Source organism: Poecilia mexicana, unplaced genomic scaffold, assembly GCF_051168715.1.
Source record: "Poecilia mexicana isolate PSO_F unplaced genomic scaffold, ASM5116871v1 scaffold_2, whole genome shotgun sequence".
In the NCBI taxonomy this organism is placed as follows: domain Eukaryota; kingdom Metazoa; phylum Chordata; class Actinopteri; order Cyprinodontiformes; family Poeciliidae; genus Poecilia; species Poecilia mexicana.
In genome coordinates this window covers 5756922-5773573 of record NW_028263371.1, presented here as the reverse complement: position 1 = coordinate 5773573, position 16652 = coordinate 5756922, and the positions used below count along the sequence as shown (strand labels likewise).

The following is a 16652-nucleotide window of genomic DNA, read 5'->3' as shown; positions in this document are numbered from 1 at the left end:
ACATGTACATCAATATTTGCACTGATGTTTTAAGAAGTGTTGAGTGTGTTTGGTCCTATATATATATATATATATATATATATATATATATATATATATATATATATATATATATATATATATATATATATATATATATATATATATATATATATATATATATATATATATATATACACACACGTGTGTGTGTGTGTGTGTATGCACGCGTCGGATTTAACCTGTGGAGGACGAGTGCAAACACCAACTTTTGGGTTGACAAAACAAATTCACGCACGTCTAAGACTTGTGACTGAAAACACCAGGAGATTAGCTCTACAAAGTCGGATAAATTCAGGTTTTTGTTGCTGTGATAAAGGGATTGTACTTTTACAGTGCCCCTCAAACATATCTACACATCTTTACGTTTGTCACATTTTGTCACATTGTATTTAGCCTCAATCTTTGAACGTGTCACAACGTGTCCCAATAAAATAATTGAAACTTGTGCAAAGTGCTGCATATGTGCAGGTGCAGCACCCTGAAGTCCACAAGTTGAATGTTTCCTCTTGTTGCTGACAGTATGCTATCCACTGGATTTCTGTTGACTTACAGCAGGTGCTGTCATATCTGTGACTGACTGACTGATTTGCAAATCTTTATCGTTTCTTGCTGTTCACACAGCAGACCTGTTGAACTCAGTAGACACTTTGTTCATCACAGTAAGTCGTCTTCTCCTGTCCTGCAGTTTCTCTTGTTTTTATTTCTGAGGTAATTTGCTGTTTTGAGAAAATGTTAGAGGTCAGTTTTTCATTGGCATGTCTGAGGCATTTCCTGGGTATTTTCTGCTGTACGGTAGAGAGGTGAGAGTCTGAAGGTTCTCCTAGAGGCTCCTGTTGACTCTCTGGTCTCTAGAGTGCAGCTGCTGTGGCTTTCACACCGCTTTAGTCAGCCAGCCATCATGCCACTTTTCAACGAATGTGTGAAAGGAGCCACATGCAGATGAGCTCTCGTTATCATGCAGTCTTTGTAAAGACGCAGTGCCGATAAACTAAGAGGATCAAGGCGTATCTCGACTCTGCAGGTTCAGCTGCAGGCCATTCAGTTCAGGCGAATCTTCACAATGTTTTTCCATCCGTCTCATCCAGCGTTTACTGAAAACTATCAGCCATTTTGAATTCAAGACAGTTTTCTTATGTTTTATTAGGGCTGAAACAATTAATCAGATTAATTGTCATTAATTGATTGTTGAAATTATTGTCAGCTAATTCAGTATTTGATCGCTAATTGGAGTATGCAGACTCTAAAGTGTTGCCATTTGATGAAAGAACAAAACGATCAGAAAAGTAATTAAGCCAAAACTTTACAAAAATATATTAATTTGCATTTAAGATAAAATAAAAAAAAGCCTGTCATCAGATATGTTTTACTCAGAACTCCTCAAGTTGTAGTTTTAGCTTCATCTGGTTCAAATTCTGTAAAAATAAAAATTAAATCTCTGCTTCAGCGTCTTTTGCTATCCAATTAATTATTCCTTCTAAATTTTTTTTTGCTTATTTTCTCATTTAAAAAAGGTATTGAAAATACTTATTTGGTTCTTTTAATGTATTTCTAATATTGTACAATTAAGTGGCTAAATAAAAAATCAGCAGAATGTGCCAATTTTTAACCAATTAATCGTCTGAATAATCGATTAATCGTCAGAATAATCGATTAATCGTCAGAATAACCAGTTAATTGTCAGAATAACAGACAGAATAATCGACTACTAAAATAATCATTAGTTGCAGTCCCAGTTTCAAGTAGCTTTTGCAGTATGACTGGGCTTTTTGGTTTTATGTTTTCTGCATTTGCCGTCATATTTGGGAACTAACTCAGGATGACCTTTAATGCTATCCCCTCAAAATAAGCTGTTCGTTAAAGTTTTGTTTTATTACATGGTTCCTGAGTCTTATAATCGACACAAAGTCCTTCTACTTTGTTTTAGGGCATCGTTCCTTGCTTTGCTAAAGTGGTTTTCAAGACTGCTGCGCTGCAGTCTTACCCTTTCTTTAACATGAGAGAAGCTCCGGCGTCTGCCAAGGAAATAAATAGCAGTGGACTTGATTATACAGGGGATACAGTAGTGAAAACACTGCAGCCATGTAGCCCGGGGAGCCCAAATAGATACATGGGCTACTTTTAAACCCACTGAGCTGGAGACCCAAAGCGCTGGTGGAGGACTGTGTTCTCCCGCCTCACAGGGCCTCTCCTCCATCATCTATCACACTTGGTTCGCTGCCTGCTGTCTGGCCGACTGCAGCGCCGATTCTCCCCTCCCGGCGGAGGACAGTAGCCTTTTCTAAAGAGGTCCTCTGCTGGCTCAGCGTCTTCTCAAAGGAAAATGAGGGCTGCCGTCCTGCTGGAGGAAAGAATATGTTTTTCTGAAGCCCACCCAGGCGTTTCACCACAGACACCACAGTGTGGGCTGGAGCAGGCCAACACTAGAGAGCTCACCTTTGTCCAGACTTGATCTGATTCTCTCTCAACAGAAGAAGAAGAAATTGAACCCTTCGAGTTTTCTAAATCCCCAAACTGGATTATGGTTTATTTTTGTCCAACATGCTTTTGTCCTTTTCTCTCCCTCCTCAGAACAGCTGAGGGTTTAGTTGAAAATAGTAAAATGGCTGGACGATGCGGCCCAAAATCAATAGCATACTGATTAGTTTGCCTGGATGTCGATAAATGGACGATGGCACTAACGTCCTCTGTGGAAATAAGGAATGTTACAGGCCAGCGTAAATACTTTACACCCAGTTATATTGATGGTATGATTCCCCTGGACTGGTTTCTCGCAATTATTTTTATTGCCACTTTAATGGACTTTAAAACTGCGCCGTCTGCAAATAAATGAGCAAAACGTGTACTTTTAGTCGTTAAGAGTTACTGAACAAATAAACACAAATGAACAAGTTTGGAAGGATAAAATAAGTTAACTTCCAGCTGGTCTGCAGCCTTTACAGTCCAGAGTCGTTTTCACCCTGAGTCCAGCTGAGAAAAACTCGTTCAGAGCCACAAATGTGACATTACCTTTTGGAGAAAGAAAAGACAACTTATTATTTTTGAATCTGTTATTTTTAAAGAAACACCATTTTATTTATATTTTTAAATAAAGATGAAACACTTTGGCATCGTCTTTACAGGACGTTAATATTTCTGTAAAATTATGTGTAAAAAAGTACCAACCAAATGAAAAGAAAACTAGTTTTAGACAGCATTGCTGCTTCTTTTAGTGTCATCCTGTAGTGGAAAGTCAGCGCAATTATTCCTTGAAATAATTTGAAAAAGCAGCTAAAACCTGCGTTATTATTACAGGTATATTTAAAAACATTAGTTGGTTCTTCACTCTGTTTAAGAATCTACAGATTCTTACCTTTTATAACATTAACCTTTTTCAAATTTGTCTTTTTGTTTATAAGATTTATGAAGGTCATTATATAGACCCAATTTACCTTTACTCCTTCCTGCACTGTTATTTTTTTTCTTAATATGTTTATTTTAATTGTGCAAAGGTCCAAAGAGCCATTTGTGACTCTGAATTCATGAAAAAGGAACACCAACCCATTAAAGAATCCAAAATATTTTGTTGAATCCCCTTTTTTGTGTTAATTAAAGCAAAACAAAGACATTGAAATCACCTTCAAGGATTCGGCTTGACGACCATCCCCTCCCTCTTCCCCCTTTTATTTTTCTTTCTTTTTGAAGTTTCTAGTAGACGGGAAGTATTCGACACAGAGTGGAGACAGAAACAGCTGGAAGAATGATTTAAACAAATCTGTTTTTTTTTATAAAAAGGAAAACAGTTGCTGAATTTGAAGAAAAATCCGGGATACTGATGAGCTGAGAAAACACAACCCTATAAGTAGCGCTGGCGAGGAGCGCCAGGCCGCTGTGAGGGAGCTTGTGTGTTTCTGCTTATTCGGTTTATTTCCCCTTCTGCGTCTTTTCTGGTGGCTCTATTTACCGAGCGTCTGGTAGCGCGCCTCGCCTGCTCACACAGACCCGGGATCAGATTCACTGCAGGGCTTAAAGGCCTGTTGTTTTAACACCGGCGATGAGTTTGAGGGCAGAGAGGGAATTTTTGACAAAACTCCACCGGTCTGTGGTTGGAAGCACACATGAGAGGAAGAGGTCTGGGAATTCCCTGCGCTACACATCCCTCCTCTCTTCATGTCCACACAAATCCATCACATCCACCGGATTTAGAGCGATAAACAGGAAAAAACGCGGCTCTCCTAATTACATTCACCTTTTGATGTCGCAAGTGGAAGAAATAGCTTTGGTTTCAACTTTTTTTTCTCTTTTTTTATAGAGAGTAAAACAATCGTATCTTTCCTCATTTGTCTTCATTTCCTCCGGCAGCCATCCACCACAGCTAAAGGACCAGGGTGGTCCCGGAGTCCCTCCGCAGGCTCTGTCTCCCGCTCAGCTACCCGAAGAGGCGGAGTGTCTGACGGTGCCCAAGTACAAGAGAGACCTGGTGCAGAAGCTGAAGATTCTCCGGCAGGAGCTCTCACAGCAGCAGCCGCAAGCCGGCCACTGCCGCATCGAGGTCAGCCGGGAGGAGATCTTCGAGGTAAAACGAAGAAGAAAAAGAAAACTAAACTGGCGTCTTTTAAACACCAAGCACTTAGGAATGCTGATTTTCAGCTACAGGCTTTGCCTGACCTTTAATAGTGGTCTTTAAAACTGAATTTGTTTAATAAACGCATAAATATATCCAGGGAGCAGTGATTCAACCTGCATTTTTACATTATGCATCATCGTACAGGTGCTTGAAATTCTTGAGAATGGTTCCATGTCAACAGAGGAGTCACAAGTTGTACTCGAGTGAGAGCAGCAGTACTTCAGCATACTTCTACTGAAGTAACAGTGAAAAGTGGCCGTCCAAGAAATTACTTTTTACTTTAGAGTAAAATGTTAAAAAGGCTACGCAAGCAGCAAAATGTCAGTCATTTAACTCAGGAAGAGCGCAGCAAATGTCACGGTCAGACAGTGGGAAAGTGGGGAAGTCCTGTCAGACCGTCAGTTCCCAAAACCACCCACAAAAAAACTCGTAAAAGCGCATGTGGGGTCAGTTTTTACAGAATAAAAAACTGAAGAAGGCCAAATGACCCTGCATCTTAAAACCACAGGAGAGTTAATATTCAAAAATTACATCATCAGACCAACCAAAACAATTATGTGGAAAGACCAAAATGAAAATGATTCATATAAATAACACAATTACAAGATCAGACCTGAAAGACATTTTTACAAGTAAGTACATTATTTCTCTTTCTGTTTGAAGTTAAATCAGACCAAACTGAGTTTGTTTTAAGTCGGTCAGAATGACTAAAATTATTTCTATTTGCTCAACGTCAGAAAACTTAATGGGAATCATTTTTGTAACTTTTCCAGACCAGCTGTCTGAGAGAGACATGTCAAAGCATAACATTTTGTTAAATTTTAGTTTATCTTGTCTGCGCTGCAGAGTGTAGGATACAATCACAATATCTTATTAATAACTAATAAATTATATATGGTAGTGAATATAAACTGCCCTCTTTAGTTCATTTGTATTGCTTTTATCTCCATGGAAACCTGCCTTGAAGACGTTAAAATTTTACCGTGGGAAAATTGTGCAAACCCCTGTGTGTCATGCATTTTTAAGATGTTCTTTTTGTGAGTTCCTGCCTCTTGATTTCCAAAAGCGAGCAGAAATCTCTTGATTCTCACAACACCGCGCAGCTATTACTCTTTTTTTTTTTTTTTTCTCGCTCTTCCAATCATTTGTTCAGCTGAGGCAAAGGCATTCCTTCTGCGTGATTTCAGCAGCTAAAGTAACGGGGGCGAGGCGGAGAGGGAGGGGGCGGCTCCGGGCGAGCAGCGGAGTGAAGACAGCAGTGGCGAGCGTTCATGGCCAAACATAAGTTCTTAACTACAAGCTGAGCTCTGAAAACGATGACTTCATCCCGTTTTGACGTGGAAGCAGGAAGTTCTCGAACCTGCTCCTTGGATTCTTCTGATGCTTTCAAGCATGAACCGGTGCTGCAGGTTTCCACCAGCATGGATGGAAACGGTGGTGTCATAGGCACTATTGTTGCTCCTTACAGCTTTTGTGGCTTTCTATTAATCAGGGTTCTAACACGGTTTGGGAAAGTCCGGAAATTAAAATAAGAATGATGAAAAACATTTGCTTTTCCAGACTTTGTTCTCTGTCTGAAGGTTTGTTCAATGCATGTTTATTGGTCCATCTGTTTTTCTATCCCTCAGTAGGTTTCTCCATCTTTCCTTTATCATTCTGGTACTTTAGTCCACACATGTAGTCATTCAAATTTGTATTTTTTCTTAAAAAGGGCCGCCGCTGCCTTTTTAAGTTCTAAAACCAATATTATACCAAGAAAAAGCAACAACATGGAGTGTTTTTGATTGTTTGAAAAATGTTTTGTTTATTTCTAGCACAATTCAGACAAAATAATAGCTAATAATTTCTTAAAACGTAGACGTAAACGAAAGTTAACTTAATCTATTCCTTCAAGTTCAAAAACCTCCCGTCGTCACATCAAACGTCTCCATCAGGAAACCCGACATGATCTCTTCATCAATGGGACGGTCTAAAAGTTACCAAAATGATCACAACATTTTCAAATATGATAATTTAGTGCAGATTTAGCTTTACAAACTAGCTCACGTTTATTCCAAGTGCTTGAAGAAAAAAACTAAACTGAAAGAACTTATTATCAATAAGAATTCAACATAAATGGCCACAAAATGGCTAAATGAGCTGGAAACTTTGGAACTGTGAACTCTTCATGTCCTCTAAAGTTTTTATGTTTAATGCTTGTACAATGTGAGCCAAATTGCTTCATGGTGCACACAAATTTATCCAATAAAGTTAGTAAAAGTACGAAAATGCGTAGCAACCTTAAATAAATTGTTGTGCATGTATTTCATATTTTAATTTACTTTTAAGTTTATTATCCAGTCTAAAACTGGATTTTTAAATGTTGCCATCTTCATCCAGACATCCATAAGTATTTGGGTCTTTTCAGGGTCGGCGTTGGTCCTACAGCGTTCTTTAGAGAATTCAAAATGCCAATCTTTCCAGTAACAATATTCCATTTAGCCTTTATTTAACCAGGTGAGACGGTTGAGAGCAACGTTACGTCAGCCTGTGTCTCACGCGGCTTGTTTGATTGTAAGTTTGGCTAACTCGGCCGTGCGGTTCTGCTGTCTGTCCTGACCCTCAGGAGTCGTATCGACAAGTGATGAAGATGCGTCCGAAGGATCTTTGGAAAAGACTGATGATAAAATTCAGAGGAGAAGAGGGACTGGACTATGGAGGAGTTGCTCGGTAAGGCGTCTTTCTGACGACGCATGTTGACGCTTTAACAGATTTGACGTAAAGATTTGAGCTGACCCAAACGGTGTTTCAGGGAGTGGTTGTACCTGCTTTCGCACGAGATGTTGAACCCGTACTACGGCTTGTTCCAGTACTCCAGAGACGACATCTACACTCTACAGATTAACCCAGACTCTGCTGTCAACCCAGTAAGCATTATCTCCATGTATTGGCTTGTTTGAATGCGCAAAACTGTAAGACTTTGAGCTAGATTTCGTCATCGTTTGCGACATTACTGGAGCAATCAGAGTCCAGGTAAACGGTGTTCGTAACCTGCAGGAACACCTGTCGTACTTCCACTTTGTGGGCCGCATCATGGGCATGGCGGTGTTTCACGGCCACTACATCGACGGAGGCTTCACGTTGCCGTTTTACAAACAGCTGCTTGGGAAACCAATCACGCTGGACGACATGGAGTCCGTCGACCCCGACCTCCACAACAGCCTCGTCTGGATCTTGTAAGTAGAGACGTGTTTCTGAATCGATCAATCAATCAATAGTCAAACTAACTGCTGGACATGTGGACGTTTGAGTCTTATTACTCAGTTTTCATGAAGAGAAGTAGAAGAAGAAAAGTCATGATGAAGTACTTGGACACAAGAGTGTGGTCACTTCCTGTCTGATGTTGCCAGGATCAGACATTACTTTTAAAAGCAGTTGTTTTGTTTTATTTTAATTCTATTAATTTAGATTTTCTCCTGCTTTAATTTGTCCATGTTCTCTAATTTTATTGTTTAAAAAGTAAATAAAAATGCATTGGAGTTTGGAAAAGAAATAAAAAATAGAAATGGTTACCAAAAAAGAGGGGAAAAAACCAAATCAACAGTTTTAACTGTAGCGCCCTCTGGTGCCGAGTCAGTGAAACCTCTCCACTGAGAAAGGCAGCAGAGGGAAAAAAGCCTTTTTGACACAAGATAAATACTTACTCCATTGTGATGTATTTTAATATTGATGCATTTGGTGCCATTATTCAAACTGGTGATCTCGTTGTCAGCAGATTGTTTTCAATTAAACAAACAGGTGGAAATATAGCTGCTAATGTACTGCAACAATTATCTGCTCAGAACTAATCCAAATAAAATAAAAAGTCATTTTAAATGCAAATTTAATCAAGTTTACTAAAAGGTTCCGATTCACTTGAACTGAACTCTTTTAAGATTTTAGACTGAAAAAGTTCATTAAAACCTGCTTAGAGCAGCCGAGTTAAATGTTTCTGTATCTACTGGAGGAGGGACAGCAGAGAGATTCTGGTACATTTAGCACCTTTAAACATGGAAATTCAGAGAGTAAATATGATGAGGAAGTCATTTAATATCACCCATCAGTTTAAACATTATGCAGCTTAACTCTAACAATAACTCAGATTAATTTAAAATACGGATGGATGCTCACAGTTCAACATTTTGTCAATCTAGACTCATCTACACAAAATGTTAACAACACGGCACCAAAAGTATCTATTTGAAGAAAATAAAATTGTTAAAACAATATTTAGAATGATTGTTTCAAGTTACCTGAAAATATGAAATAAAAGTCATAGACAATAGAAATAAAATATTAAAAGTGGGAATAACGGTTTGCTAATGTTTTCTCCAGATTCTGTCGTAGCTTCTGTTTTCTTTCCCTTAAAATAAATAGAACCATTTTTAAACCTATTAAATATGTGTCTACTATCAGTTTTAATGGGTTTAATATATTTTCTAATAATAAAATATTTTATGAGTGCTGCTGTAGAACAACTGGAGACGATGGTGCAAAGAATGACTCTTCTTAAAATCAACAACCTGGCATACTACTGTACAGTGTCTTCAGTCAGAGGCTTCTTCAGATTCACTGTAACACAGACTGCTTCTGGAGATAATTCCTTCCCTCTGCTATCAGTATCTACAGCAACTCTGAAGAAACTTAAATAATCGAGTTACATTTAGTTTCCCTTTGGGATCAACAAAGTATTTGTCAGTTGAATTATAACCCAATTCAATGTGGCTATAATTTCATTGGTATTTTGTTGGTAGTGGCTGTTTGATATCAAATGTGACTGGATAACGTCTAATGCAGCCTGCAGACAGACATGAGATTACGTGACAGTGAAATCCAGTTTCCTCAGCATAGAGACGGAGCGGTTCTGTCCGAGTTCAGTCCGCAGAGTACTAAACAGTCTCTGCTCCTCAGGGACAACGACATCACCGGGGTCCTGGACCACACCTTCTGCGTGGAGCACAACGCTTACGGAGAAATCATCCCGCATGAGCTGAAGCCCAACGGGAAGAGCATGCCGGTGACGGAGGACACCAAAAAGGAGTATGTCAGGTACAGAACAGCCGCGCGCAGCTCCACGTCTTCAGTTTCCCCCGTGTTGGTGTGAGAAATGTGCTGAACGCTGTTTTCCTCCGGACTCGTCTGCTGCAGGCTCTACGTGAACTGGCGTTTCCTCCATGGCATCGAGGCTCAGTTTCTGGCTCTCCAGAAAGGCTTCAACGAGGTCATCCCACAGCACCTGCTCAAGGCCTTCGACGAGAAGGAATTAGAGGTACAGCAGCACCTAAGAGAGCATCTCATTCGTTATTCATCTCTCTTTAGTTTGTCTCAACGCGCTCCGTTTCACGGCGACCGAAACGTCTGTGCTTTCAGCTGATCGTGTGCGGCCTGGGGAAGATCGACATCGCCGACTGGAAGTCCAACACTCGGCTGAAGCACTGCACCCCTGACAGCAACATCGTCAAGTGGTTCTGGAAAGCCGTGGAGTCGTTCGACGAGGAGAGGAGGGCCCGGCTGCTGCAGTTCGTCACTGGCTCGTCCAGAGTCCCACTGCAGGGCTTCAAGGCTTTACAGGGTGCTTAACGTCTCTCACCGCTCTGCAGCAGATCGCTTCAGAAAGCCAGGAGCCGCGTGTAGCGCCCAGCTAGCTTTTGTTCTACTTCTTCTTAAGAGATTTCTTTATTGATTCAGTAAACGTTTTAATAATTTACCGAGAAAGTAAATGAGAAAAACTGAAAGGCGTTGAGAAAAACACCAGCTGTTTTGTGAGCGTTGTCGCCACCTGCTGGCCAGGCATGGCCACTGTAGGGTTTGTTGTCAGATCGGCCAAATTACAAGAAATTCCATCTGGAGGAACTTTACAAACGTGTACAATTCATCCAAATTAAATTCAGATCTGTCCAGTCATAACGTCGCATTCAGATCTGATGATTTTAATTTTAATGTGGTTAAACCAAAACTGTAACTGAAAGTTGGTAAGATGTTAGTATCTCAAGACGCCCATCTGATCGATATAGAGCACTGATCTGTGCAGCAATCCCTTGTGTAGACAGAACTTTATTTAAAAAAAAAAAAAGTTTTAACAATATGTGCAGAGCATAGTGCATGTTGTAGTCTGCACTACAACTCATCAGTCCTGCTGTATGTTTCCATTGCAGGTGCAGCAGGACCCCGACTCTTCACCATCCATCAGATTGATGCCAACGCCAATAATCTGCCCAAAGCGCACACCTGGTGAGGCGCGCGTCCCCCAGAGAGCAGAGATTACATTTTATGATCCCAAACATATCTCTACAGTTTGTCATGATTGAACATGTACATCAGTTATGGCTTTGTTTCTTCAAATATGAGAGGCATTGAAAATTATTACATTGTTCAAATGATTGAAGTAAAAATTTTCCAGTCAGGTTTAGTTGTTTATGCCAATTAGTGGAGCAGATAATTGAATATTTTAGCAAAACCTTTCATGTGCAAATACAACAACCTGATGTGACACAGATGTTCCCAGAGGCTTGCTTTTTGAAAACAATATGCTAACAGTATGCCGTTAAAGAAAATTTATTTTTGTGCTAAATGTCCCTATTGTTTTTAACACAGATCACTTTTGTGTACAATCATACATAATTTGAAATCATATTTACTGATAATTTCTTGATTTTGTTCAAGATGGCCTCCGTAATTGACATGGAAAATAAATTTTTGCATTAAGATTGGCAATTAAATGAATGTGTTTGGTGTCACAGCCTACATAATTTGAACTATAGAAATGTTATATGTTTTCTTGATCTTGTCTTTCTTTTTGGTTGTAATGGAGAATATATGTTTGGTCAGGTTCACTAACCTCTAATTTACTGACAAAGAACCTCGACATTAACCATCAAACACATAAAAAGTAATAGCATAAACTGAAGCTATGCTATTTTTATGTGCTACTTAGCACATAAAAATTAGTAGAATCTAACGGTAAACTGCCAAAACCATTTTGAAAATTAGCAGATGATAACACTAAACCACTAAGCACATTGTAAAATCTTTGCAGAAGCTAACGGTAAACTGTTGAACACACTAAAAAACCCAGTGGAAGCTAATGCTAACCTGCTTAAAATATTGAAAAAATAGCAGAAGGTAACACTAAACACCCAAAAATATGTAGAAACTAATGCTAAACTGCTAAAAACATTAAAAAATAGCATAAGGTCACACTAAACCACAAAAAATTAGCAGAAGCTAATTATAAGCACAAACTCTTGAAACCTAGCATAGGGTATCAGACGTCCGTCTCTCAGCCTGTGTCTCATCTTCTTGACGACTGGTTTGAGTTTGGCAAAGTCCTCAGTTTCAGTCTTGCCATCTGACTTTGGAACATATTAATACTTGAAAGTTGTATGAATAGGATGACCAAAGTCAAAAACATATGAAGTGACATAAAGGCCATCCACCACGAAATAAAAGTGGGTAACATAATTGGTTTAAAAGACTCAAAAACGGTGGCCATCTTGAAAAATATCCATCATCCTGAAACTGAACTCGCTAACAGGAAACATGAAAAACCCTGAAAAGAGTTTTACAGCAGTATGCCGCGCTGAACGCCTTCTCCCCTCCGTTCTTCTCCAGCTTCAACCGGATCGACATTCCTCCCTACGAGAGCTACGACAAACTGTACGACAAGCTACTGACGGCGATCGAGGAGACGTGCGGCTTCGCGGTGGAGTGAGCGCGCGCGTTGACTCGCGCGCAACGCACAGGACTCTGATGAAACGTCATTGACGCTGCAACGTGCCGGCTGGATCGCCCCCCTCTGAGGATCCAGCCTACAGTCTTCCTCTTCTCTCTTCCATCATCATCATCATCTGTTCAGGCAGCAGAGTCGTTGTTGCTATGGTTGGACTTCTTGTTTTTGCATTCAGAAAAAAAGGAACATAGATCAAATTCAATTAGGAAACTTTGTTACCGGGAAATTGCTTTAATTTTTTTTTTCCTTAAACACACAAGAACAAAGATCAAGTATTGTTCCACCTGCAGGGCCGAGTCGTTCCTCCTAACCCTCCCCGTCCTCATGGCTGCAGAGCTGGTGCTGGAGCACCGTCGATTCATCCTACCTCAGTGGAAAGTGTTCGTATTTGAAGTTACTCGTTCTAAAATGCCATCTTTAAATTCAGACAGTGATTCGTTTCTTCACACCAGCAGTCATTTTGTAAGTTTTTTTTAAAAAACAGATTTAATTCTGAGACGTTCCGACGGCCACATCTTTTGGTAAAGCGTAGACGTTGCGTTGCGAAAGCCCTTAGATTTTCTCCAGTTTCGTTGCACCACCCCACCCCCTTGTCTCTAAAACCTTCCCGACCCCCGTTTCACATCAAGTACACCTGCATGTGTTTTTGGGTCCCTAAGAGCGTCACACAGCTTAAATTCCTGCCTGTTCATAATTTCATATAATCTCATTCATCAAAGAGTCTTCTGCTAACGAATCCCCCTACCCCCAGCATGATGCTGTCGCCACCATGTCTCACCTTGTAGCTGAGAGGGGTTCTGGGTTTTGCACGTAGCCCGAAACGCTCAGTTCGTCTAGTTCAGAAATACAGGTTGCCCCGGCGACGGATTGTTCCACCCGACCTGCTGGTCTCTGCATCTCCTCCAGAGTCACCACAGGCCTCCTGGCTGTCAGCCAAAGTGGCGGCCATGTTTAGAGAGGATCGTTGTAAAAGTGGGGGTGAATACACCTGCATGCCAGATTTTTTTCTTCGCGAAGCCATTTTGCTTTCACTTTCCAATTTAGAACCATTTTATTTATTCTTGATCACAAAATTCCCAATAAAACGTAAAGAAGTGCATAAAGTGCTGGGTGATGATCCATTTCTTTTTTTTTATTAATTAATTTTAAGACATTCTTCTGGTAAAATTGCCTCCTTATTCCTCTAATACAGGGGTGTCCAAAGTCGGTCCTGTAGGCCCGGCATCCTGCATGTTTCAGTTCTCTCCCTGGTGGTAGCAACAACCTCCTCAGCAAGTCAATGTTCTCCTTAGGCCTCCAATGAGCCATCATTTGATGCAGGTGTGCTAAAACATGCAGGATGCCGGCCCTACAGGACCGACTTTGGACACCTCTGGTCTAATATTATGACTGCAATCCCCAAGTTAAACAGAAATTCTCGTTTCGCCATCGTACGACTTTTCAGAAGGTATGACCGAAATAAAAGCCACTTTTTGAAAATATTTTTTTCTGTATAATTCCTTTTTTATTTTTAAGAAAAAAAAGCAAGAAAAAAATCGATTAGGTATGAGAAAAAGAAAAATAAGGTGGGATTTTATTTTTAAGAAATATCGCCAGGCTCTAGTTAGACCGAGGTTATGACATCTTTTGCAAGGCCCTGCATGTGTGTGTGTGTGTCAGTGTGCAGGCAGATGTGTTGTAGTTTTCTGAATCTCACTGCAGAGCTGATGAACCAACCCGCCCCGTCTGTCTGCAGCAGTGTGCATGCCGGGGACACGAGTCAAAAACTTTACATGACATAACTTTGGATTCTGTCTCTATTTACACTTCAGAGCACTTTACAAGATGCGCAGCGATGGCCGCAGTGCCGCTTTCATGTCTGGATTAAAGTACATCATGTCTCCTTTTACATGTGTGTGCAGCCACGTTAGCTAAAACGCAGAGTTAGAAAGTATCTAGAGACCTGTAATTTTTAAGTATATATGTACAAAGATATAGCTATTTTGTATATTGTTGCTTGTTTTCTTTTTCGGTTTTAATTGCACGCATGTTAATGTCTTTCACAGACCTCTTTGCATTCTCAGGTGAAGTTAGCATTTTTTATTATTATTATTATTATATTAGACCAATAGGTGAAGAACCTAAAATTGAGGAGCCCCTTCTCTCCCTCGTCGGCGGCCATGATACAAATATTAACCTGTAGGTCACAAACTAAAGATCTAAACAGCATAGCTTGTTTTCACTCGTTTTCTTTTTCTTATGCATCAAGTCTTGAGTTTTAGATGCAGAGCTGTTAACCGGATGGATGCTTGAGTTAATGTTTTACAGATTACTGATTTTTACGTACTCTTATCAAATTTGAATTTCATATGCAGACATTTATTTGCAGCCATGAAACGGTTTCATATCAGACGAGTTCAGAACATTCTTGTGTAGTTTGAGAGAATTTCTTTTTTTTTTGTTTGTTTGTTTGTTTGTATGCATATGCAGGCTCAAATGTAATATCTACAACTTCTTTCTATGTACCGAATAGTTACTGGACTGTTTTGTTTTTTTCTTATGGATTCTAATCATATTTGCACACACACACACACACACACACACACACACACACACACAGTTGTATGTTTGTCTATTTCTGCCCTTTTAATATTCTTTTGTCTGTTTTTCCCCCTCAGTGCAAAGTTTTGCAGCATTTAAAGCAACAAACCCGTACATCCTGATACAAGAACTTAACTAAAATGCAGCCTTTGTTTAATACATTTATTTTTTTTAATTGATGATAGTTTACCTGTTCCAAACCACAGCAAGTTGTTGAATGTTTAGTACACACATCGCCCTGCGGTTCGAAATGATAAAATCTGGATGCAACATAATGTACCTGCATGTCTGTGTGGGCCCAGTGGGGCTGGATTGATTAATCAAAATGTATGTGCAAATTTTTATTTTTTTTGGTGTGAGTTTTAGGAATTTTGATTTGTTTCAGCAAAAAAAGAGAAAACAAAACTGTTTTTTTAAGACATTTTTACGGCTTATTTCCTTTGATTTTTATATTTATTTTAACGGTATACATGTGTGCATAGTTTCCACATTAGCTGCTCTGTGAGTTTGTAACTTACACTTGTACATAAGGACAATAAAGACGCAAAGAAACTTCTTATACCCTTGCAGAACACTGAGCAATAAAAAAAATATGCTGTTTGGACACGACAGCAGTATGTTTTATAGAACAACATGCATTATTGTCTTTTTTTTTATGTGCTGAAGCTAAGAATAGACGATTTCTATCACTGTTTTGAATCTGAAGTTAGAAATTACGTTGAGCACACCACTAAAACATAAGTGATTCTTAATCGTTTGAATTACCTAGGTATTATATCATGAAATTCTAGTTAAGATGTTAAAAGTGAATCGTTCTGAAATATAGAATATAGATTACAGCTCTGTCACCGTAAGATAATAACCAATGTGATGGTGCAGATAAATATAAGCTAACCTTTAATTTGACTCAAAATAATCCTCTTTTTCTTATGTATGTAGCACAGCTGGGTGTTTCTATTTCATAGGAAACAAAAATGGTATTAATTTACAAATTCCTGTTATTTATAGTGCATTTCATTTATGTTTAGATGTTGGAATTTGAAATGTCATTTTGAGCTAGCTAGCAAGAAATGCTAACAAAGTTTAATTTTTACTTGTTGGGATTTTGAATTTCATTTTCTCGCTTAAAAAAAGTACAAAAGCGAAAACTCAATGATTCCCAATTTTTGTAACTATTTAATAACAGTTTATTTTGAAAGATAGAATAATTTCCACCCCCTTTTGAATGTCATGTTGCAGTTCACTGTCCGTTCAGTAGATGGCGGAATTGCTCCCGCTTTTGTTTTGACATTTGTCATTTATAATAAGCCTCAAACAAGCGCACAAAAAATATTTTGATAACATAGGAGAGACGAGGTAAGTAAACAGTTGTTTATAACGTAATGGTAAAAAAAAATCAGAAAGTTAAGAAAAAAGAAGCCATAGCCAAGCACAGAGTATGTAAAACAGAAAAAAAGTGAAGTAACCCTTTACTCGCTGGAGCCGGAAGTGAGGAACAACAACCTAGCTTCTGCTGCATTTCATCTTCCGGTAGCTAATAACTGAGGGGACTCTGTTTCATTGCCGAGTTGTAGCTTTTCAGGTAAATGAGCGTGCGTCAGAAACCCCGCCATCTTTGTTGTTATTGTCGACACGTGCGCCAGCTAAAGACGCGGCTTTATGACGTTTCTATTTCATTTT

At 39.3% G+C, this 16652-nt stretch overlaps 1 protein-coding gene across 3 annotated transcripts in view; it reads left to right on the top strand.

Moving 5' to 3' along the window:
- Window positions 1-16652, top strand: part of LOC106903371 (E3 ubiquitin-protein ligase SMURF2) — a 62251-nt gene that overhangs the window by 43745 nt on the left and 1854 nt on the right. For all 3 annotated transcript variants that reach the window (XM_014967107.2, XM_088009707.1, XM_014967105.2), the window contains exons 12-20: window positions 4381-4594; window positions 7251-7354; window positions 7437-7551; window positions 7682-7860; window positions 9575-9712; window positions 9812-9932; window positions 10034-10235; window positions 10819-10894; window positions 12275-16554. In XM_014967107.2, coding sequence (XP_014822593.1) covers window positions 4381-4594; window positions 7251-7354; window positions 7437-7551; window positions 7682-7860; window positions 9575-9712; window positions 9812-9932; window positions 10034-10235; window positions 10819-10894; window positions 12275-12374 — 1249 coding nt within the window. In that variant the 3' untranslated portion in view covers window positions 12375-16554. The remainder of the gene's footprint in view (window positions 1-4380; window positions 4595-7250; window positions 7355-7436; window positions 7552-7681; window positions 7861-9574; window positions 9713-9811; window positions 9933-10033; window positions 10236-10818; window positions 10895-12274; window positions 16555-16652) is intronic.